This window comes from Vulpes lagopus, chromosome 16 (genome assembly GCF_018345385.1).
Source record: "Vulpes lagopus strain Blue_001 chromosome 16, ASM1834538v1, whole genome shotgun sequence".
Classification (NCBI taxonomy): Eukaryota; Metazoa; Chordata; class Mammalia; order Carnivora; family Canidae; genus Vulpes; species Vulpes lagopus.
In genome coordinates, this window is record NC_054839.1 from 2,769,676 (window position 1) to 2,793,364 (window position 23,689).

The 23,689-nt window shown below is 46.7% G+C and overlaps 1 protein-coding gene across 1 annotated transcript in view; it reads right to left on the reverse strand.

Annotated features, from left to right (window-relative positions):
* COL4A2 (collagen type IV alpha 2 chain) overlaps positions 1-23,689 on the reverse strand; it is a 169,918-nt gene that overhangs the window by 119,004 nt on the left and 27,225 nt on the right. The window contains exon 4 of the mRNA XM_041731385.1: positions 4,140-4,220. Within this exon, the coding sequence (XP_041587319.1) occupies positions 4,140-4,220 (81 nt within the window). The remainder of the gene's footprint in view (positions 1-4,139; positions 4,221-23,689) is intronic.

Below are 23,689 nucleotides of genomic sequence, written 5' to 3' on the forward strand. Positions count from 1 at the left end.
ATAAAGAAAGAGTAAAACGAATAGAGACAGGTAAGAGGGCCACACAGCTCTGTCTGGTGCCGGGGATGACAGGACCATTAGTTGTGGAGAAAGCTAAGAAGTCAGTTAGCCAGCTTTCTTTGTGCCTATCACCCTGTGGAATATTGGTAAATTAGAACTTATGAATTTTAATTATTCCAATATATACACAATAGTTTTTTCTCTCTCTCTCTCTCTCTCTCTCTCTCTTTTTTTTTTGATTTGATTTATTTATTATGAGAGACACACAGAGAGAGGCAGAGACACAGGCAGAGGGAGAAGCAGATTCCCTGTGGGGGACCATATCTCACTGATGCAGATGGGATCATGACCTGAGCCAAAGGCAGATGCTTAACCACGGAGCCACCCGGGTGCCCCCACAATAGTTTATTTTAAATGCAGACCCTCAAATAGCAATCAAGTATTCATCCATTTCTTTCTCTTTTTTTAAAAAAAATTTTTACTTGTCTATTTGAGAGAGAGAGAGAGAGAGAGAGGGGGGGGGGGCGGTGTACACATGAGGAGGAGAGACAGAGAGAATCCCAAGCAGACTCGCTGCTGAGCTGGGAGCCCAATGTGGGGGTGGATCCCAGGACCCTGAGAGCATGACCTGAGCCAAAACCAAGAGTCAGAAACATAACTTACTGAGCCATCCAGGTGCCCCCTATTAATTCATTTCCTAAAGTTATGTTTAATTCATTGAACAACTGAAGAAAAGGTTGGAGAACTGGCCAGGGAGTAAAACTTTGAGGAAAGAGGGCCAGACCTCCTTTTGTCTGGGCTGTGGCCCTTCCCTCTACCTCTGGAGGATCTCCCCTCTAGAGGAGGAAGAGTACAGGCACAAAAGATGATGGCACTGGGAAAAGAACTCATCTAAAAGTCTGAAAACTTGAGTTTTGTTCTGGACCAAATTGGAGCAGGCTCTGTGTCATCCTCCTTCCCTCCTTTGCACCTTCCAGCTCTAACCTGGGAGTGAGAAGGGTACTGACAGCCGGGCCCCAGCTCCCGCCTTGCATGTCCTGGCTGTTGGAACACTCGCCCCAAAGGCTGGATGCTGTGCCTATGAGAATCCATGCCCCCCCCGCCCCCCCCCACCCCGGCCGCTGCCGCAACAACCTCCCACTCAGGGCTGGGGGAATGCGTTTGACACTGAGCTTGTTCATTCTGTAACATGAGAATTCCTTTGGAATCAGAATCCATAGTACATTTGTGATTTCTGCCGCGAGTCCAAAAGTTATCCAGTAACATGGTTTCTGCTGTTGGCTGTCACCATGGTGAGGAGCCAGTGAACTCTACCCCGTGTCCATATAAGGCCGGGCTGCCCAGTGCTCGGGAAGCCGGGAGCTCTGCAGTGAGGCATTGTTATCCCCCCTTCAGAAGCACCGTGGGGAAATATATGGCAAGGGACCCAGGGGCAGCTGTGGGAAAGAACGAAGTATGCACTCAGTTCTCTAACGGCGGAATCTGTCCAGCTGCTATTTTTATGCATTACATTACTTTTAAAAAATATCAATCCAAGAGTAGGACGGAAATAGCCCTGCTGTCTACAGAAACACATCTGGGTAAACTTGTTAATTAACATATATTTGATGTACATATACCAGGCTTAAGGAGCTATATCTCAATAAGCATTTTGATGAAGTAGACGCAAGTGTTCCAACAACAGATATCCCCACGGTGTTGCTTCTCTCTCCTCAGGAGCGGTTTTCTTACCACTTACCATCACCATTTCTGTCATCTTGGTGACTGATAATCAATGGCACACCTGAGTCCCTGTGTGGCTCTGTCCCTGAACCAACCACTCAGACAGCTGCCACATCTCAGCTTAATGTCATCATTACCTGGCTGAACAATTAGAGGCAAGTCAAACCCACATGGGGTTCTGGATTACTTGTATTAACCAAATTCACAGGAAGGCGTCCAGTATCTGCTTTACCTAGCAAGGTCGAGAAATGGTCTTAGGCTACTTTGTTAATGAGGGCTGATGGGAAATACAAAGCTCTTCATGCAAATTTACTGAATTAGAATGACCTAGGGATCTTTAGAAATCTCCCTCTTAATAACTGCTCTGAGAAGACCTCTAGCATTTTAAGAGTACATAGCTATGTAGATGGCATTACATATTAAAATAAAATATAATGCTAAGTGAGATAAGTCAGACAGAGAAAGACAAATAACATATGACCTCACTCATATGTGGAAATTAAGAAGCAAAACAAACGAACAAACAAAAAAGAAAAAAGATAAACAAAAAGCCAGACTCTTAAATACAGAGAACAAACTGGTGGTTGCCAGATAAGTGGGCGGGGGGAGGGGGATGAGACAGATAAAGGGGATTGAGTGCGCACTTATCTTGATGAGCACAGAGGAATGTACACAACTGTTGAGTCATTATACTGTTGACCCAAAACTAACATAACACTGTATATTAATTATCCTTGAATTAAAAAAAAATAATCAGAATGAACTATCTTTCCTAAAGAACAAAATTCACATGAAACCATTACGGGAAATGTTAACATATCGGTTCTGCATTAAACAATCACAAAAAAGTGAAAAAGAATAGACCTAGTAAACTTGTGCTCTGTTTGGGTTCTGTTTGGCTGATCACATGGAGAAGAATGTACAATCTCTCTGGAGCTGAATTCTCTCCGACCCAGGCGAGGCCCACAGATATTTGTAAACCACTAATTTGTCTTCCTCATGCCCATATAAGGCCAGGCTGCCCAGCGCTTAGGGAGGGGAGAGCTCTGCAGTGAGGCATTGTCATCCCTTGCTCCAGAAGCATCGCTGGGAAAGTCTATATAGCAAGGGACCCAGGGGGATTTTAAATCTCACCAAATGGCTTTTGTGTATATTTGAAAAAATACTCCATCCTTCTTAAATGCTGATGCAGAACCTTCAATTAGCAATTCTTAAAGCCTAACGTCCCTGTTCCAAGCAGAGGGACCACTGTTCCATCAACAGCAACAGCTGTCCTGAGGATTGCAGCTCTGAGAGGACACAGCATGTGGGGACAGCAGCCTTGGGTGCCTGGAGAGAAGTCTCCTCGGCGAGGATCTTGGGCATGGAGAGGAGGGTTGGTCAGTCACAGACCACCATAACTGTAAAGGGGTTCCTTGTCACAAATTTTACTCATTTGGCTTCTGGAGGAAACTCATGTAGGAGAAAGTGTGTGGCATAACACCTGGCTGCAGAGGCCAAGCTCCACTGAGACGAGTCCTCCTCCTGGGAGGTGGGAATGGGGTCGATAAACATCGATGGCAGGATTCAGGGTGGTGGGACGTGTTGAGAACACCAATGGGGTGCTGTAATTGGCAGTGACAGGGGAGACAGGCCACACCTCCCAACTACCTCTCCCAACCTGGCCCTGGTCCAGCAAGAGTCCCCCCAGGGAAGGGTGATCCCAAGGCATGAAGACTCAAAAGACTCTGTGTCATAAAACAAATACTGCTCCCCACAAGAAAATGGGCTTAAACAGATAAATATAAATAATACGTTTTAAAAATCAGAAATGCCAAGACCCAAACGTCAGCTTTAAATGGCAACAGGAAGGCCAGTCACTTTGAACATATTAAACCCAGTATCAGACCATAATTCGGGCGCTGCCATGTATCCTGGCAATGATGTGGAATGACCTTTTATCTCTGACTTACCTGATAAAATTTGCTATATAAAGGACATTCAGGGGATAAGTAGACTACTTTTGAGTATGAGACTGATTCTCTATGGCAGGATGCTTGTGCCCTCTTGTTTGAATGTCTACACTGGGGGGTAGACACAACCATGTTCTTTTTTTATGTAATATTTCTACAGAATAGATGTTTATGTATAAAATCATAGGCCTAAGATACAGTTGCATTATATATACATATCTATTCATAACAATGATCAAGAGAAAAGATGTGTAAGAAAGATAACACTGTTCTCAATCTATTTCAGAAAGTGGTATAAATTGACCAAATTTTGCATTATATCATTGTTTGTTCCAATACAGAGGGACATGTCTGTATTAAATTTGTCAGGAAGATATGCAGTTTACTCACTCAGGTGATTCAAGGCACTTTTGCCTTAAACAGAAGGCTAAGGAAGACAGTCATTTCCCTGACTCGGTGACTCACCCTTCCTCCCTTCTCGGGGTAGCACTGGCAGCCTCCGCTGCAGTCTCTGCCTCCACAGGGCACGTCAAACTTCTTCACGCCCTGCAAAAGCAAGCACAAAACACGTTATCGCAAACACCGTCAGCTACAACAGGTAGCACAACATCATCTGCTGAGAGCACGTCCAGCTCCAGCAACTAGCTTTTTATTCAAAGCACAAACTTTAATTTTTAGAGCAGCTTTGGCTCATAGCAAAGGATACAGAGAGCTCTCATGTACCCCCTACCCACCTACACACGCAGCTGTCCCCACCACCAACGTCCCCCAGCAGAGTGGCACATGTGTCACAGTTGATGAGCCTACCCTGATGAGGCACGGTCACCCAGAGTTTACATTACAGTCACTCTTGGCAATGAACTTTGTACGGTCAATATGCCTTTTAAAGGTTCCTGCTCAACATCAGATGCCATGCTAGGTCCTGGTCTCGAAAGTCAGGGAAAACGTTCCCTGAATCCAGGGATTCTGTGTGAAGTGAGCCCACGAGGACACTCTGTGTTAAGTACTTCAGCATGAAGGAGAGACTCCAAATGTGTAGGAAGCAGCTCTTCATTCTCCTGGAAATGTGGGGGATGCAGCCCCAAGGAGAGGTTGTTCCAAGTGAGCAGGACTGGGTTAGGTTCATCATACAACATGGATCCTCGTGAGCTAAAGGGGGAGGGGCTTCCAATGGGGGACAGAGAACCCTGTGAACACATCTGCCAGGTTCTCGACACCTCTCACCACCACCACAGAGGTTCTCAACATCCCCGGTGGTGCCAGCAGAGGACACTCCTTTCCTTCCCTCTGAGGGACCCAGTGCTTCACAGAAGGAGGAGGGGATGGAAGGAAGAGGCTTTCCCAAGTCTCTATTAGGTGGACTCTTTAATGAATTGAGTGGCTAAGTGAGGGAGTTCTCTACCCAGACAATTCCAATGGGTTCCAAGGCATTTCTCACTTTCCCTTGATCTCAGTATTTTAAGTAAAAGATGGACTTGGACTTTGGACCAGGAGATCTTCCTTTCCGACTGTTCATGGCATGAAATGTTTTGAGTAGGAAGTGATATCAGATGGACCTTCTTCTTTGCTCTTCCGGATCAGCCCCGCCTCCCCCATCTGCACAACAGGTGACTCAGTGCAGCAGTGCAGGGGAATCCCTATGTGGCTCGTCATCCTTGGCCAGCCCGCCCGGCAGACCAGACTGCCTAGCTGGCTGGCACTGATAACCTGGACATGGTTAGCTTCTGGTGTGTGCTGAGCCAAACCTTACCATGCAAGCAACACTCCCCAGATAACAGACCATTCCAAATTTACACAAAAGTTCATTTCACCATAATCTGTTCCATTCTCTTCTAAGTTAAGTCTCAGTGACTAAACAGGCTGGTCACCCTCTGTTAAGCTTTCTGTTTGTTTGTGCTAGCATGTCAGCCAGAATCTTCCCTGTTCCTAGCATGCTACTGATGGTCATGTGTAAATGGATATAGTGTTGCGTGGCCATTGCTGTGATGCCTGCTAGCCTTCCTGGACGTTCAGTCTTGGACAGGCACACAAGTGAAGTCTGACTCAAAACTATCTGGCCAGAGTTTACCTAAGACCACAATAACTATGCCATGTTCTTTTTGTAGAGATGATAAATTCCTTTCCTGTGCTAACAACTTTCTACAAGAGGGATCATTGGAGTGCCACATTACTTGTGTCCTGACAATAGCCCTTTACCTACTCTAGTACCTAATGCATGTCACTAGATTTTGAAGAATTCAAAAAAATCTGAAAATTTCAAACCAACACCTCGAAGCCTTTTGGATATCTTGGTTATCTTTCTGTGAGACACTGGGAGTTCCATAGTATAAAAAGTAAACATGTTTAAAATTCTTTCATGCCTTCAAAATATGTTTTTAGATATTTGCCAGTTTTTTTTTTTACAGCTGCAATGTTTATCTATAGTGGGGCTCATTTAGAGTCCCATGATTTTGAATATTTAGTCTTTATAAATCCAGCTTCATACAAAGCCATTTGTTTTATGGGTTACCCTGAATGCTGAAGGGAGGTGTCTAGATGGGCAGCCACATTTATACTTTGTATGATGTACGACTGGGATGTGAATAGGTGGCTTGGCAGGTTTCCCTGGTTCACACAATAATTCATTTGCCAGTTGTCTGGAAAAGGTAAGGGGGCTCCTCAGTCTATAGACAATAGGGTAAAGCATAAACTCACATTCTCCATCTGATGTTGCATAGGCTATTTTTAGTTTTGATTTTAAAGGCACTTGCCAAATCCCTGGATATAAATCAATGGTTGAAATGATCTTAAATTGATCTAACAGACCTTCTATCCTATGTTTAGGATATGCACTAGACTTAGTTTTAGAAGCCTTCATAACCTGCTTAAAATTTAACAGTGCTGTTTTGCTTTTGGAGTTGGGGCTTGTAGGTCTGATAACTTCCAATCTTGACACTTCCTCAACCATGTGCCATGGCTTGGGGACCTCATCTCAGGAGGTAGAAATACATCATTGAGAGGCAGGCCTCCCTCTACAAGCCAGAGTCAATTTCCATCATGGAGACTCCAGCCTGTGTGCATGTGTGTGTGTGATGTGGCGTATGTGTGTGTGATGGGATGGGATGTGGGGTGTGTGTGTGTGTGTGTGTGTGTGTGTGTATTTTCCCATCAGCATCTTACATCTTGCATATCCTACAGAGGGATTCCTATGAATTCCAACATCTACAAGAGCTCTAAGTACCACAAATTGGAATGTCAGATCTCCAGGATGAACAGAAGAATTTACTTTATTAGGGCAGAGCATGTGTTCCAGACTTCTCTTAGAGACTATACAAATCTCAGACCTGAGCTTCAGTATTCCCCTGATGGGATGTTAGCTCTGGGACATTCTCAAGATACAAATGCCCTCCTGAGGATCTCGGATGAGGAGTACATGAACTCTCTGTCCGCTGAAGAGTAGAATACTAACAGCCTCCACCAGCCATTGCCCATGCTCCAAGTCCTTGGGTCTGCCCTTGTTTTATTGCTAGACACAACTCAGAGACGAACCTTGATCCTTCTCCTCAACTCCTTAGTAAAGACGACTGGTTTCCTCCCACTGTACATCCACCTCAAGAGTCTGCCCAGCACCTGGCCCGGGTCTAGACCTTCAACTACAGTGCCTCTAGGAGGGCATGCTTTTTTTTTTTTTTAATTTTTATTTATTTATTTATTTATTTATTTATTTATTTATTTATTTATTTATGATAGGCACACAGTGAGAAAGAGAGAGGCAGAGACACAGGCAGAGGGAGAAGCAGGCTCCATGCACCGGGAGCCCGACGTGGGATTCGATCCCGGGTCTCCAGGATTGTGCCCTGGGCCAAAGGTAGGCGCCAAACCATTGCGCCACCCAGGGATCCCTTTTTAATTTTTTTTAAAATTTATTTAGAGGGCATGCTTTCTAACCAAAACTCCATCAGGAGCATCAGTTCAATTCTCCACTAGTGTTTCATGCCAAGTCTGAATACCCATCAGTACCATTCTGTAGAACAATATTCCTGCCCCCTGCTCTCCCTAGGGCCCCCTGCAGCAATGCCCGTCACTGTGCTCACCATCCCAACATCCACAGAGGGCAGGCTGCTCCCAGGGCCAGGAGGCTCCTGCAGACCCAGCTTGAGGTATATGGAATGTGTCTACCATCATGGACCATGCATGCTGTATCCACTCAGTTGAGCTTGTCTGGATGCTCTTCATCTCTAGGTGGAGGACTCACAGCCGAACGAGACCAATTATGGTAAAGATCCATGCAAACTGGTAAGGGCTTCCACCCCCTTGAGAATGCCTGAATCTGATATGCATGTGCTCATCTGTCCTAGTATTCATGCAGAAACTGCTCCCTCCCTGGCTCCAGAACAACGAAGGTATCTGTGCCACTTGCTTCCCAGCTTAGAGTGATCAGGGAAAGCCTTTCCCTCAGCTGCACCTGTGAGAGAGCTCCTAACGCCCCAGTTCCCCCACACATGACAGCTGCAGGGCTCTTGGAGACACCTGACCCACTCTCTCCCCTTGCAAATTCACTCATTTGTTCCTTCTTTCATTTTCCACCTGGTGTTTACTGCAGGCCGAGCACTGTGCTGGGCCATGGCTATAAAGTGGGGATCAGAGAATGTACACAAGTTGATAAGAAAACTAAATACACAAGCCATGAAACCTATACAATTTAAAGATGAGAGGGAGACTCAAGGAGGCCGGTCACAGAGAGGACTAACTTAGCTGGGCCCTCTCCCTCAGGCTGTACTGTCCTCCATTATCCTTTACTGGCCTCCCTGAAGAGACTGATCTCCTTGCCTTCACACCTGAGGCCCTCACTGCTACAACCCAGGGAACAGAGAGCTGCCAGTCTCCAGGCCTAGAAAGGAAGACCTCTGGGTTATCATCTTCAGGGAATCCAGGGCATCTTGGATTGGAATGAATTTGAAACTCTTCTTCACAGGACCCCCAGGATCCCCCAGCTTCCAGCCAAGGCTCAATTTAAGCCCATTGTGGCTTTATGGTTCTGGGATGGGTGTGCAGGGACCATCTTCCATCCTCCTTGCTCAACAAAAACTACCTCAGTTGCTACCAAGATGTGTAACCACCTGGAACTGTGAATCTAACTTCCCAACTGTTAGAGGGGGCCTGAGTTGGCTTGGCAGGGGGCTTAATCACTGATTCCTTCAGCAACTGTCCATGGGTGCCCATATCCTGGGAGCTGCCTCATCTAGGGCTCTGCCCTGCTGGGCTCAGCTGCTCCCTCTAGGAAGGAAAGAGGACGCAAAGAGGCCTGGGGAGCTGCTGCAGACATAGGCAAAGGGTGGTACTTCTGCTCTCATTGTAAGCGTTTGACATCTTACCAAGTGTACTGGAGCCAACAGGAGTGGTTTTGAAAAAGAAATGCGAATTCTAGGTTTTGGGAAATCAAACAGAAAATGGCTTAAACAGAAGTGTAGTAAATTAGAATGCTTTTGAGCTGCACCAGGAAGATATGAAGTGGGTACTTCTTGTAAAATGATGAGTAAGAACAAAAGCCATATTGGGAAGGGCAGGGTCGCGTGGGGGAGCTCTCAGTGAAGACGGTGAGCACAGAGTCTGAGCAGGATGTGCCTGGACACAGTGTCCCAAAGGAGCTGGGCGGCAGGAAAGGGTGGACAGGTGGGAGGCAGGGGTTTGTGCCTCTTGCCTCAGATGCAACGTCCCAGAGGCACTTGATCTAAGCTTACAATGCTGTGGCCTCGTCTGGGCCCTAGACACACCCAGCGTGGCACTTGGATGCAGCGCCTGTGTCACCGGGCGCTACTTAGGAATGCAGGCCCCACATTTCCTGCATCAGGACACGCTTTCTAACAGGCTCTCCACGTAGACACGTTGCTATGGCTTCCTGTGAAGCCATGTCCTTCAGTGGAGGAAGAAAGTACATTCCCTACGGGTTCCCTGCATTCCGCGTGTCAAGGGGACACGACATGTTGTTCTGGAAGAGTGCAGGCCCCCAGACTCCCTTTGACCCCTGCCACCTGTGGCAGTTCAGGGAGGCTCGGTAGCTGAGCATCTCACCAGTCACGGTGTCAAAAGAATGTCCTTATTCAGAACATCCTTTTAGGCTCTTCTCTTCTGAATTTTACCCTGCCTTGAACTGGCAGCCAGCATTGCTGTGCTAATTAGAAATTCTAGAAATTAAGAATGACCTGGATCGCCGAAGACCCAACTGGCAATGCAAAGGCATAGATATATTTTTCTAGAAACCTTGGATATTTTACACAAGTGAAATGCAAGAGACATTGTTTTCCAGAGTCAAACTGGAGATCTTTGAGCAAGAGATTTTTGAGGGGGGGGGGGTCACCTTTTTATGTGGGAATTCTCTTTTTTAGAATGCGTGATCTACATTCCGTGACCTCTGTTCTCCCAGAGACAAGACTTGCTGAGGAATGTAGATCACGCATGTAGGGTGGTTTGGGTGTGTCTAGGCTGAACTGAATGTCCACGCAAAGATATGTATTTTTAAACCTTTCAAAATGTGATGATGCCAAGATCACATAAGATTCTAAAAAACCAGCCAGTTTTCAGGTTCCCTAATCAAGTATCTGTCAGGTTCAAGCACAGAGTTTCTTGCCTTGAGCCACTGGCTCTCTGGCTGCCAGCAGAGACTGCTCTGCCATCTATAAATGGAATCCAGTCTAGTCAGAATGGACATCACTGGGAGCAGCTGCAAGATTAAGGGAACATCCGGTCCCATGTGCCTCTTATGTGAGCAATCCCCTGGCACTGGGGGAGCCAAAAATCATGCTGCCTTCATTGGGTATCACGTAGCATCAGGCAGAGGAAAGAAAGGCTTTGCCCTGCCGCCCAGCGCACAGGGGCATGCTCCTCTGTAGCTGTCTGAGGAGTGGCCCCCTTCAAAACATCAAGAAAACTGCTTTTCTCACTTCTCCCAGCAGCAGACTTGTCCTCATATTTAGGACATTTAAAAATAGGTTTAAATAACAACCCAAATGCCAGAAAATAAAACTCACAAAAGATTTAGACTCTACGACAAGCTATTTCTGTAAGTTACCAGTGTGGATGGTCCATATCTGTTAAGGGAGCAAATCCACAGACATAGACTCAGCTTTCTGCAGATGTGAGTCTTGTTCAAAGTTGATACAATATTTACAAATGACAGAAAAAAAAATTCTCAGCATTGTTCTCAAATCGCACATAAGAAATGAATATTAACCAAATTTATATGAAGATGCAAGAACAAAACTCATTTGTCCTAAAACAAAGAATATTTTGTCCTCCACATGTTCCAAGAAACATCTTGTCCAAGAAAGTCTTTCTAGGCCAATATACCTCCAGCCAAAAAAAGAGCAAGTCTCTGTAGGGAATTTACAGATATTTTACCATTGGACTCCCCCCAGCTTCCTGTAGAGAGGGATACTGAATAACCCATTCTAAGAGACACAGAAGACAGACATCCCTTCTTGCAAAAAAAGTAATCTTTCATAGTTAGGTAAAAAAAATCTATACAAGTCTTTGTCTTTTTCACAAGTCCAGTCAAGCCCGACTTTTTAGAATTATTCTTTTAGTCCAAAAAGAGGCTAACAAAGGAGAAAGCCAACTTGGGAACAAAGTTCCCAGTAAAAATTCTATTAGTTTATCAAAACAGGAAATATAAGCCATTTCCGTACATGCAGCTTTAAACATTAAGGAAATAATTCCAACATGGTATTAGCAAGACAAAGCATATGGCAGTGGAAACGCAGAGCAGGGCCATGCCACACAGAACAAAACCCTCTTCCCCACAAACTGGATGTGAAACCCCGCCAATCCAGCTTCCTCTGTTGAAGGCACATCAAGGGCACTCGAGTGGTCCTAGGATGCCACAGGTAGAGGCAGTGAAGTAACTGATGGACAGACGCGCGGGCCTGTTTGAAGTGAACATGTGCAGTTGGCTGGTACGATGCTTGAGCTCCCGCCTGTCCTCACGAGGCCGGGAGTCTGGGGGACGGAGGAGGAAAGCAGGGTGCTGTGCTGGGAGTGGGAACCAGCAGGGATGACAAGTTCAGAGTGCAGACTATGAGCTGCGGAGAGGCTCTCAGGGAGACTGTCTTCACGTGCCCCAGGACCTCGCTGACTTCTAGCCAGGTAAACACCTGAGGGACTGTGTCACTCCTGCTGGCTGGCTGGATTCCCTGCAGACGTTACCGGGAGGTGCTGCGTTCCGAGCTTCCCCGGGCCATGGCTATAAGCCACGTGACTTTACACTTGCATACTTACATGTTTTTATGAGCAACAACAGCCAGCATCTCCACCCTCTCTCCTCTGACAGTCTGAGGTCTGCGGTGCTTTCCTTTTCTTTCTTTCCTTTTCTTTCTTTCCTTTTCTTTCTTTCTTTCTTTCTTTCTTTCTTTCTTTCTTTCTTTCTTTCTTTCTTTCTTTCTTTCTTTCTTTCTTTTTCTTTCTCTCTCTCTCTCTCTCTCTCTCTCTTTCTCTCTCTCTCTCCATTAAGCTATGATGTTAATTATTAGGGTCCCTACTTGGGGAAAGACTAGGGTCTCTCACTCTCTCTCTTTAAAAAGATCTATTTATTTAAGAGGGAAAGCAGACTCCTTGCTGTGCAGGGAGCCTGATATGGGACTCGATCTCAGGACCCTGAGATCATGACCTGAGCTGAAGGCAGACGCTTTACCAACAGAGCCGCCCAGGCGCCCCTGGGGCTGTTCTCCAAACAGAATTGCTGTTGACAAGATAGCCAAGGACAACCTCACTCAGATGCCTGGCCTGGGTGCCAACCTGCACACAGGATGGGCTAGAAACCCCTAACGAGGGAGTCCGACAAGATGCGACTGGCTGCTGGCAGGCGTGGACAGTGCGGCAGGCCCAAGGCCGGGGCCAGACGCTTCCCCAAGTTACCTCATTTACACTTAAGACATTTAAAGGAGGCCAAATGGTGGAGTGCATGCCGAATTCAAGGATGAGGGGCCCCGGGAGGGACCTCTGACCCTGAGTGATGAGGTCGATCAGAGGAATCAGGAACTCGGGGCAACGTCCAGGCAGGGAAACAAACTTGCTCTGCTCCACTGCACGTTCCGCACAAAATGAGGATCCTAATGGCCTTCCCCCAGGACTGTTGGGGGCATTATTCAATGACATACTGCATGAGGCCTTCCACTCCATCCAGACCCCAGGGGCAGTGCTATTGGGTGCAGGCCCGGCTCGCTGGCATGGAGCCCCAGACCCAGGAATGAGGCCTAAGACCCAGCCAAGGCTGTAGGCTGTAGGAGCAGTGCTTCCTTAGAAATACCTTGCCCCAGGCTAGGAATGATCTCAGAGTGTGGGTGGGCCTGCCTGCAGGTGAGGACAGGCGGCTTTCCTGGCTGAGGGAGAAAAAGGTGGGCGGGGCGGTTCCTGTTGCACATGCTCTGCCCTGGCCACCCTGCTCCCCTCCTGCGCTGACTCGCAGAATCTCCAGTGAGGAAGGCAGGCTGCCCTGGACACTCGGGCCTGGGTAGGGGCTGGCGCAGGTGCTGACACTGATAACCAGGTGTGGAGTGCAGGGTGCACGTGTTCCATCTAGAAGCACCCCTCCTGCTTCTTTCACCACATCCTTTCTCTGGAGCTACCTGGCCTTCACCCAGGAAGTGTTGAGGCCTTACTGCCGGGTCCCTTATGAGGTTCTAGGTGGGGACTGCGAGTTGTCTTGTCTTGAGTCACCTAGACGGCGAGGGCTTAGGGACATGGGTATGCAGCTGATGTCAGGAGGCCCAAGTCAGGGACTGTGGGGCCAGAGGTCAGCTGTGAGTGGACTCCACAGGCAGCCTTCAGAAGAGGCAAAGCACCGAGTGAGGATGCCTAGAAATGCAGGTAACCTCCACCTGGAAGCATGAAAGATGTCCTGTCTGAAGCACAAACTGTCTCCATTTTCGGGTGATTTCTCTGTCACCTACAACCCAGATCACTGGAGTTCTGGTACCTTTTACTTCTAATTGCAGTCGACTTCTCATAATCTATTCATTATTCCCATCACATGTACAGCTGCTTGCAACATCTACGGCAGCATGTTCTGGGCTCCTGAGACATCTGAAGGTTTATTCTCCCAGCAATTTAGATTATATCTGTGGATCTATTTTCAATTGGAGCTTATGAAAGCTTGACTCCAAAGGCTGATCTTGAACCTCTTCCTGACGAGGATTCCCTAAGTCTTGACTTCCAAATGAAACAGTCTCCCAAGTATCAAATGAGAATGAGTTCTTTTTCCTTTCAAGTACCTGAAACAGCTTCTTACCATTCCTTCTCACTCTCCTGTGATGGCTCCTTGGCCACCCGGACCCAGGCTCACTAAGGCCAGGGCGCTGCTGGGCTGACCAACATGCCAGTGCAAGACCCAGGCAGGGTATGCCTCAGCTCATTGGGGTTCTCTCCGGGAGGCGGGCTGCTCTTTGACTGCTAGAACCCTTCTTCTTCTTCTTAAGATTTTATTCATTTATTTGACAGAGAGAGAGAGAAGACAGCACAAGCAGGAGGAGGGGCAGTGAAGAGGGAGAAGCAGACTCCCCACTGAGCAGAGATCCCCAAGCAGGACTGGATCCCAGGATCTTGGGATCATGACCTGAGCTGAAGGTAGGTGCTTCACAGACTGAGCCACCCAGGCTCCCCTAGAGCCACTCATCTTGATGTCGTCATGATATCAAGTGCCTCACAAAGAGCTTAATTTGAGAGCCAATGTGCACGTTGGCAATCTTGCTGGGGCTGTTGTATCTGACACACATATACGCACGGATGGAATGAGATCACATACTGAATGCTTCTATTTGGAGGCATCTGACTGCCAACCAGACATCTTTGGTGGGTCTGTCAATAGATCAATTTCTGGAAGTCACTCCCTCCCCTCTCTCCATCTCTCCATCCTTAATGTAGATTGTCACCATTCCTGTTTTTGTTAATCACTAATGCCTGGTGTCTCAGTCCATTTGGCTGGAATATCATAGACTGAGGGGACTTAGGAACAGCAGGGATTCATTTCTCCTGTGCTGGAAGTCTAGGATCAGGGACCAGCAGATTTGTGGTCCAGTTGAGGGCTGCACTTGATTTACAGGCAGCATCTTCTTGCCATGTCTTCATGTGTGGTAGAGAGGGCCTGAGAGTTCTGCGGGCCTCTTTATAAGGTTATTAATCCCATCATGGGGGCTCTACCCTCACGACCTAATCATCTTCCAAAGGCCCACCTCCTAGTCACATCACCTTTGGGGCTAGAATTTCAACATAAATTTGGGAAGGACATAAACATTCAGGTCAAGCACCTGGCTAGGTGGGTAATTATATCCTTTTGGTGTTAGCATTGTAGGTTAGAGCCCATGCCAGGCTCACGAGATACAATATACTTTGTATTTACACCTCCTCTGGTCCCAGTGCCCCACTGCTTCTCTGGACTAGCATGCCTTGCTTCTCCTGACAGCTGCCAAACTGGGCTCTGTTCCTGTCTGTCCACTGTTCCTGGGCTGTCAAGGTTTCCCTCTATTTCAACTGCAACCAAGTGCTTAATAAAATATTTTCCCACAAGGGCGGAATGTAAAGGATTTTAAATGCACCAAACATGAACACCTCTGGGTCCCGTCCTCCTCAAGGAACGCACCTTTGTACAAGCTGTGCCTTCAGCCTGGAATGTGCGTTCCCTCCTCCCTTGCCTTCCCCAGCCACAGAGCTGAGACCCACTCAAAACACTCAAACGCAACAGCCTCACCTCGGGAACAGCGAAGTCAAACCTGTGTTGACTTCCCAACTTGTTCCTATTCATTCTTTTTAAGTATGGGTGTTTCTGCTGCAACACAAGATATGACCATTTCTGAAAAACCTTCACATTCTGTAACATCACATGCCAAACCAACAAGATCTATGGGAAAAAGAGTGTTCAGAGGCAGACCACTCGAAACCTGCACGACTTTGTAACCAGGGCACTAATAAATTAGTCCTCATCCCAGGAAAATAATAGCACAGTTGAACAAATACCTAAAATTCCCGAAGAGTAAAGAAATACTATAATAACCGTAGTGTTTCATCTTAAAGAAGAGTGAAGGCAGTCGTTTGACAGAAGATGTATAGAAGTGGTAAGACTGCTAGGCTGCAGAGAGGTCATGTGGCCAAGACTGGGAAGAAGAACGCAGCAGGTGAGTTGGGGGAGGGGTGTGGCCACATGGAGCCCAGGGAGGGAAGGCCGCCACTTGGGCATCCTGTATAGAGTTAAATTCTTCGACAGCTTGCGGTGTTCAGTCTTAATCTACTTTGCCCTTAGCTACGCTTTTACCCAGTGTGCAAACAACATGCCTGGGGAGAGCACCATGCATGAGCTCACATGACTTCCATTCTGTACTGACTTCATTCTGCTGTTGAGCAGCGATGGCCTATCTCAGCAGGTCTGAGTTACAGAAAACGCATGCAGCAGAATAGACTGTACTTCAATATTCTCTTATCTGTTGCTCATTCCGGTGGCATTGTTCTCACCAAATAAGGAAGAAATTGGCCACATTAAAGACTATTTTTGATGAAGGCTACCGTAATCCAGTCACTTTTATAGCCTTAGGGATACAGTTCTCAGTGTTGAGGAGACCAACTTATTGGGAGCTTTAGACTCTTGTTCCAGAGGCCCCCCCTGTTATTATGGCTAGGAAGGAGCATCCGTATGGTGCACATGTGGTAAAGTTCCTAATGTTCTATTTAGAATAAATGCCCTGAAATATTTGTGAACGATTATTCTCTGTGCAGTGAGAGACAGCCCACATCACTTAGGATATGCATTACCTCACACATTACCTATATTCCTCCTTATTTACTTATACAGCATGTCAGTTCTTGGTATTCTCTGGCAGTGTATAAATAAGTGTATGTTGTTAGTGTTGGCATAGGAATCTAAAGTGAATATTTAACATTGCTCTTCAGAAATGGACTGAAGCTATTTATTCCAGGAACGTATGTCCAGTGAAGAGCTATATCTAAACCCTGCCCCCCGTCACATGCTAAATTTGGGGGCAAAATCCAAGGAGAACGTGAATGAGAGCGACTTAGTAACACTCTTTTATAATACAATAAGATTTCTGTTTGGGTTTAGGGAGGACTGGCCCAGGCAAGGCAGATACTGGTTTGTGTTGGCATGCAAGGAATACAAGCAGTCTGCCTGGGCAGGCTCGAGTCCAGACCTGAGAAGCTTCATCTTTGCAAACCTGACAGCAATCTGAGTCAAATCATAGGGACTCTGGTGCCGGCAGAAAGTCCATACCAGAGCCACAGTCACTTTACATATCTGCTGGCCTGGCTTCTAGGGTAGAATTTCTGCATTTCTGCTTGGTTCTTTCTCCCCCACATATCCAGCCAACCTAACGCGTCAGACAGCTTTCAGAAGGTATCTACATTTGCCTTTGCCTATTAGCAGTGGTTGAGGATTCCCTTGCTGTGAGTTTAGCAGTTTTATCATTGCACTGGGAGAAGGTCCGTGAGTCATATCTACCCTAAGTCACAGCAGACACATATTCTGGGGCCAGCAGCTCCGTCTCAGAGTCCGGATTGGTGCAAGCAGCACTGTTACTTGTGTGCAGATTATCCATGTGGATATCTATCTGTTTGGATATTCCAACCGTGAGTTTCTAATCCCATGCTTCTCTTTGTTCCTCAGTAGGCTATTGGGCTTTTAATTCTTGGGTTTGGTGCTGTACACTCAGGGACCATATACAACAGTAATTGCTCTACTGACTTACCAAATAATAATTCCCCCTGGACTAGGTTCAGACCAAGTTTTGGAGCTTATCTCCACTGAGAAGGCAACACCAGAATCAGCATGCACACATTTTAAGGATGAAGGGCCAGTTATGTCATACTCATACTAGTGGATGAAGATAGTTGATCCAGCTTTTTATCCTGCATCTGGAGCATCTGCAAGAGGATGGGGTCTTCCTGAGTCTACAGGGTGTTGCAGTCCTGATTCCCAGTCTTCTGTCAGGTGTGCACATCTGCACTATGTCCCACCTGGTGTTGGTCTCCATGGTGCCATGTTTGGAGGGACAAACTTGGGCTCCAGGCGGGCACCCTAGCATTGTGGGCCTGGGAGTCACGCCTATCCCATATGTCCTTTGGTCTCCTCATTTGCAAACTGGGTAGCATCCACCAGCCCTACCTGTCCTGTTGTTGTCAGGAGGAAACTAAACGAACCCATGGGATGTGCTTAGCCACTGCGCCTGGCACAAGGTAGGACAGGTTTACTACTTATGATCTTGACTTTTCTTTTGTTTCATCCAGAGGAAGAAATGCCAGTCTCTCCTCACTCACAGTTCAGATCCAGTGATATATAGCAAGTGTCAACATTTTCATTGTTTAGGGAGACTGTTGTTTATAGAGACATTTGAATGTTTTATGGTTTTCGTTCTACAAGCATGCGTATGTACAAGGTTAAATCTATATAGAGCTTATGGAATTAACCTTGGAAAGGCTATACCTCCATGTACTAACGATTTCTCTGAATTAAGATTTTGAGAGGGAAATTTGAGTATGCTAATTCATCTTTAATAGTGGAATTCTTTTAAAAAAATCAGTGAATAGCTGGCATCAGCATAATTGAAGCATCTCAACTATGCTGAATGTTGTACCCAAGGTCAACCAATGAGCCAAGGTCACTTGGGACTCAAGCCAATACCTCCTATTCTCTTTCCGTCACTATGAATCTAAGATAAAAAGTCATGAATACTGTCTGAGCAACAAGGCTTGTAATTCCCCCAATGTATCAAAAGTGCTCTTATCATATTACAAACAACTAACATGCTGAGATTGTAAACATCCAAAAGAGTGGACTTCCTCAAATACTTTCAGTGATGTCATCTGGCCCTTCTTCCATATCCGCTTTTATTATGCTCCTGTCCTTTCAAAACAGAGTCTGTGCCACAGTACAACAAAGGCCAGGAAGTGTCAGTACTATGGCAGTGGGACAGACCTGGAAACCAGGACAGAATGATAAAGTACAAACACCTCCAGAGGAGAAGAAAAGAACTGGTACTGACACAGCAGTCTGTTCTGGCCCGGGTGAGACCCAAGTTCCCAACTAACACTTTCGGTCTGCTACTTGGAAAATGCATTAACTGATTTTTTTTTTTTTAATCAACGGAGACACTCCCCTCAAATGTCTTCTAGAAAACGTCTTTCAGCGCCTACCACCTGTCTCATACTCAAGTACCTGGGGTCCAGAGGTGAACTGGCAGGCCCCTTTCCCTTGGGAGATTGTAAGTTCATCAGTCATGACAGTAAATACTTCACAAGACAACACATGTGCTATTGAAATTACATGCAAAGGAGCAGGAACACAGGGGAAATAGTTCTTACCCGAATTATTGTGTTTTCACCTTGAATTTTGATTGCTTATCAGCATTGTTTAAATGAACTTGCCTTACTGATGTAAAGCATGTTTCCAGTCCTTTCTACCTGCCAGTGTGGACTGTCCATCTATCCTGACACCCACCTCCACAGTGACTGGTTCTTGGCAGACAGATTTCCTGACTACAGGTGGAAAAGTTAGATGAAGCAGGAGTTTGGAGCTTCAGGAGGGAGTGGAGAAAGCAGGGATGCAGACATCATTAAGTTGGGGTCCGATTCCAAGGTCGTACCTGCCATAGTTTCCCTCTCGACAAACACACATGAAGTAGACCAGCTGTGCTTCTTTCCCAACTTTGTCATGATTCAGAGCTTCCTTTCACCCAACACACCACCCTCAGGGGGAGACTGCTGCCAGGAGCTACAGCTCCCTCACATACCATAAACAGTCAAGCCCTGATGCGAAGGGCAGCCTTTCCTCCCACTAGTTCACTGAAGTCTTTGCCCTTAATAGACAATACTGCTCTCCCTGGTAGCCACCCATAAATGTCTCACAGATTCAGGAAGGGATGCGGCCCTTTGAAGTCCCAGCCAGTGGTGCCCCTAAGGTCACTTGGCAGAAAATAGCCAAAGAAAGGCCCAAGATGATCTGAGGTTGTGTGTACACCCACCAGCCCGGAGAAGCAGAGGCTGGGGCTTGCCTTGACACCACTTAAGAGTCGAGGGCAGGGTGACCCTGAGATACTTTTAAATATTCTCTGTCCATTGACAATTCTTTGTATTTCAAAATATCCTCATGAGTTACACTCCTGTGTAACTGCTTTTTCCCAGAATGGGCTTGCAGGGCTTTTGGGCCCTGGGGCTCACAGAACTACCCTTCAGGAGATGTTGCCCACAGAACTCAGACCTTATGCCAAAAGTAGGGTTAGGGGGTGGGCCAGACCTGAACTTCCACTAGAAGAGTCATGAGACTGAATATTTTCCTTTTACATGACCACGACCCTGTGTCTTGTCCTTCGTCTTTAGCACTTATCTTTCTTTTACATCTTTAGAATGAAAAGTTTTTTGAAAGATTTGATTTGCTAGACTCAGGAGACCCCTTATTCGAGGATGGTGGCTTGATCTGTGGCTGTGTGGAAACACTCCTTTAGGCTGGGGGGCTGTGGCACTGGGCTAGGACCAGAGGTTCTCAGACTTTAAACCATGGAGGCCATTTACGCTATGTGTCCCCTTTTCAGCCACCTTCAAGGGCTCAAGCCATGCTTATGGTATCATAAACGGTCAGGTGGACCCTCTTCCAATTGGCATCAATAGCGCCAGTGCTCTGTACTAAGCAGAGTTCCCACAAAAGCAAAGAAATGTGATGTGTTCTTAGCTTACATGTGTTCTTACCTCACCATATGAAAGTGTTCAACTTCTGTAATACTTTTCAAATGCTGCGGACCTCCCCCCTTACTTTGGGTAACCCAGGGCAGCCCACCCCGTGTGCCTCAGGGATGTCTTTCCACCCAGTCTACTGACTACCTGTTATGGTGCCAAGCTCAAACATCAAATTTTTGGAACTGGAAAAGACTGAGAAGATGATGAACTCTAGCATATCCCAGCCTCTTTTTACTGAAGACCAACTTTTGATTGCATTTTTTGTTTTCAAGTCTTAGGCTTATAGATGAAGAGGATGTGGTGCTGGTGGAGACTAAGGGTTGGCAGCATCCCCTCATGCAGGGTCTGGAATAGCTAATGGGTGTCAGGGCGAGCCAGTCAGGTTTTAGATGCATGAAAACACCTGCTCCATCTGCATTTCTCATGAGAACGGGCACTACGGAGACCTTAGGTGACTCCCCACAATTAAACACAATGTGCAAACCTCTGGAACGCCTGCATTTAGGTTCCCTCCCAACACAGGAAACCTTGCCATGCTCGTTGGCATGGTAACAATGTTGCCTCTCCTGCATCCTCTTTCAATGACTGAATCTGGCCTTCTTTTCTGTATACAATGATTCTCTGCATAAAAGTAGAGGAAAAAAATCCCAACTCTCTGACCCACTGAAACACCAGTAACTGAATTTTCTTTGAGCCCCATGATGCTTTCACAAAGTAGTAATGTGAAAAAAGGTCAGAGAGAAGCAGCCCCATCACCTCTATCAATAACGTCAGGAAGGAGTGTCACAGGACCTGACTACAGCCTTGTGCAATATTTATAACTGCCAGCCACAAGTCACAGCTTAGAAGCCAAACACCATTTTCTTCCTTTTATGGGGCATGCAGTCTTCCAAAAATTGTCCTGCAGATATTTGAAAAAACAAAACAAAGCCCTAAACAAAAAACCTTAACTTCTTACTCAATGTGCAACGTAACCTCCCAGCTAGGGCACAGCAACCTGAAGCTCTTTGCTGGTTGGGCCAGACCTGGGGAAGGATGGGGAGGGCCGCCAGATGTTTTCTTAGCTCTTGTCTTCAGGAGATGGCAACCCAAGGCTTTCTTTCTCTTGCGAAAGCCAGGCTAGCAATTCAGGAAAGCAAATCACTCCTCTCCACACCGCAAAGTGTGTGGATTTCCTTGGCTACTCTGCACTTTTCAGATAAGCCATCCCTTGGGTCTCAGCTTCAGTTTCTCAGCAGATGCCTGTTGTTTTCATCCAGTGGGAGGCCAGGCAGTCTCCTCCTTGGGGAACATTTAACCAACTCACACCACCTCTTCCACACCTCTTCCATGGTCTTAGAATATTAGCATCTTGTCTCAGCAGTGGTGCCTTTAGGAATCAATCCTGTCTGTCTGTCTCTCGTGTACACACACACACACACACACACACACACACACACACACTGTTCTCCATTTCCACCCTCTGCATCAGCTCATGGTAATAGGTGCCCGTCAGTGCCTTCCTAAGACTCTCAGCTTGAGCTCTTACTGTGGACTATCTATCTGGCCTTCACTGCCTGAACACTCTCTCCTCCCTTAAATTATGGAAGACTCTTTTCCTCTAATTATTAGAATTAACTAATGAAGTGTTTATAAAACATATAAAGTTGATTCAACAGCATTCATGAAAAAAAATTTGAACTTAAAAATCAGCTTAGGATATAAGTTAGCAATAAACAGCCCTTAGAGGGGTGGGTGGCCCATTTGGAAATTTTTTTGCTTGTGGTTTTGGAGTACTGTAAAACTGTGCCACTGGCCTCATGAGACAGCAGAGCAATACCAACTGTCACTTCAAGTTGTTGGTATTGTGCTGTTTACTTTCAAAGTGTTCTTGTCGAGTGGGTCATGTTTAACCTTTGTGAGTACCAATGCTTTATTTTTAACAGTTAAAGTGTTTGCTTTATCCTGAGCTGTCTTGAAAAGCGTCTTGGGAACATGGGAACACACAGCAAAGCACAAGAACTTTCTGGAACCTTCTGGAACATGAGTATCTCAAATTCTCATGAACACACACTGGGGCTGGTGCCAGAGGGCCACAGTGGTCAGCCAGGGAGCTTTAGGATCCAAGGGTGAGGCTCCGTGCAGAATGTCATTGCCCATGCCTTCCAAAGCACCGGGGCTTGCCTCTTGTGTCTCTCTGACCTGCTGTAAACGGGTCTACCTCCTGACTGTGATCCACTTCTGCTTTTTGCCCTGGCACTCTCGCCTGCTATCCTCTTGGCTTGGGGCCGGTGGTCGGCTCCTGGCCAGGGCAGATGCAGCTGGACCACTATCCGGGCATGTCTGGCATGCCTGGCTGCGCTGCCCACTAGTTGTGGGCCCTCACTGGCTCTTTTAAAAGGGTTGGGACACCCTGTTTTAAATGTCATTTTTATGATTCCAAATCATAGAGCAGTGTTGTCTGTACCAGACCAGGAATTTGCAATTACAAGCCTCACAGTACTCACATCCCCGTCCGAATCTATGGAATCAGAAGCTCTGGGGCTGCTTCATCACTGTCCCAGAAACTTGCGCATGCATGTGTAGTGAACGTATATTATAGTCCTATGTGTACAGAATCTTGTGAGCACCCACCATGTGTCATATGGAGACACATACAGGTATGGTCTGTGTATCCCTCATTTCCCCTTGGCCAACTGAAAAGTCACTGCTGACCTCTGCCAGGACTCAGCACCCCTGGGAGCCTGTGCTGTAACCCCTGCTGGAGCTGGGGTGACCATCCTGGGAAGGCACATACTGCCAGCTGGGAAGTGACCTTCTGAGAAGCCAGCCCACGGCCTGATGCAAACCCCTTCCCCACGACATCTCAGGCGGAGAAGACAGACCGCCCTCACATGAGGCATTCAAAGCCTCGCGTGCGGAGATTCTAAGTTTCAGGAAGGCGGTGCTTGGGGTCGAGGCTCTGTGTATAAAATGTTCAAACATCCTCGGGAAGGAAGCTCACCGGTGAGCTGTTTGCAGGTGACGCTGCTGGTGACCCCCAGACCTCACCTCTGACCCCAGCAAAGCCCAATACACTCAGCAAGGGATCCATTTTCCCCAGGATAGAGATCGAGTGTGTGTTTAGCTTTTCTCCTCTCGAAATAGTTCTTTGTAGATAAGATGAGGCCCATTTGGCTGGCTTGCAGTAGGATCAGAAATAGGGGGGGGGGGCCGTACCCGGGAGGCCCATGACCAGCCCAGCTTTCTCTGCAGCCCTCCAGAATGCATTTTATTTTAAGGATCCTATAAAAACCTACTGTTCAACTTCATGTTGATATTCATTCCCCATTTTT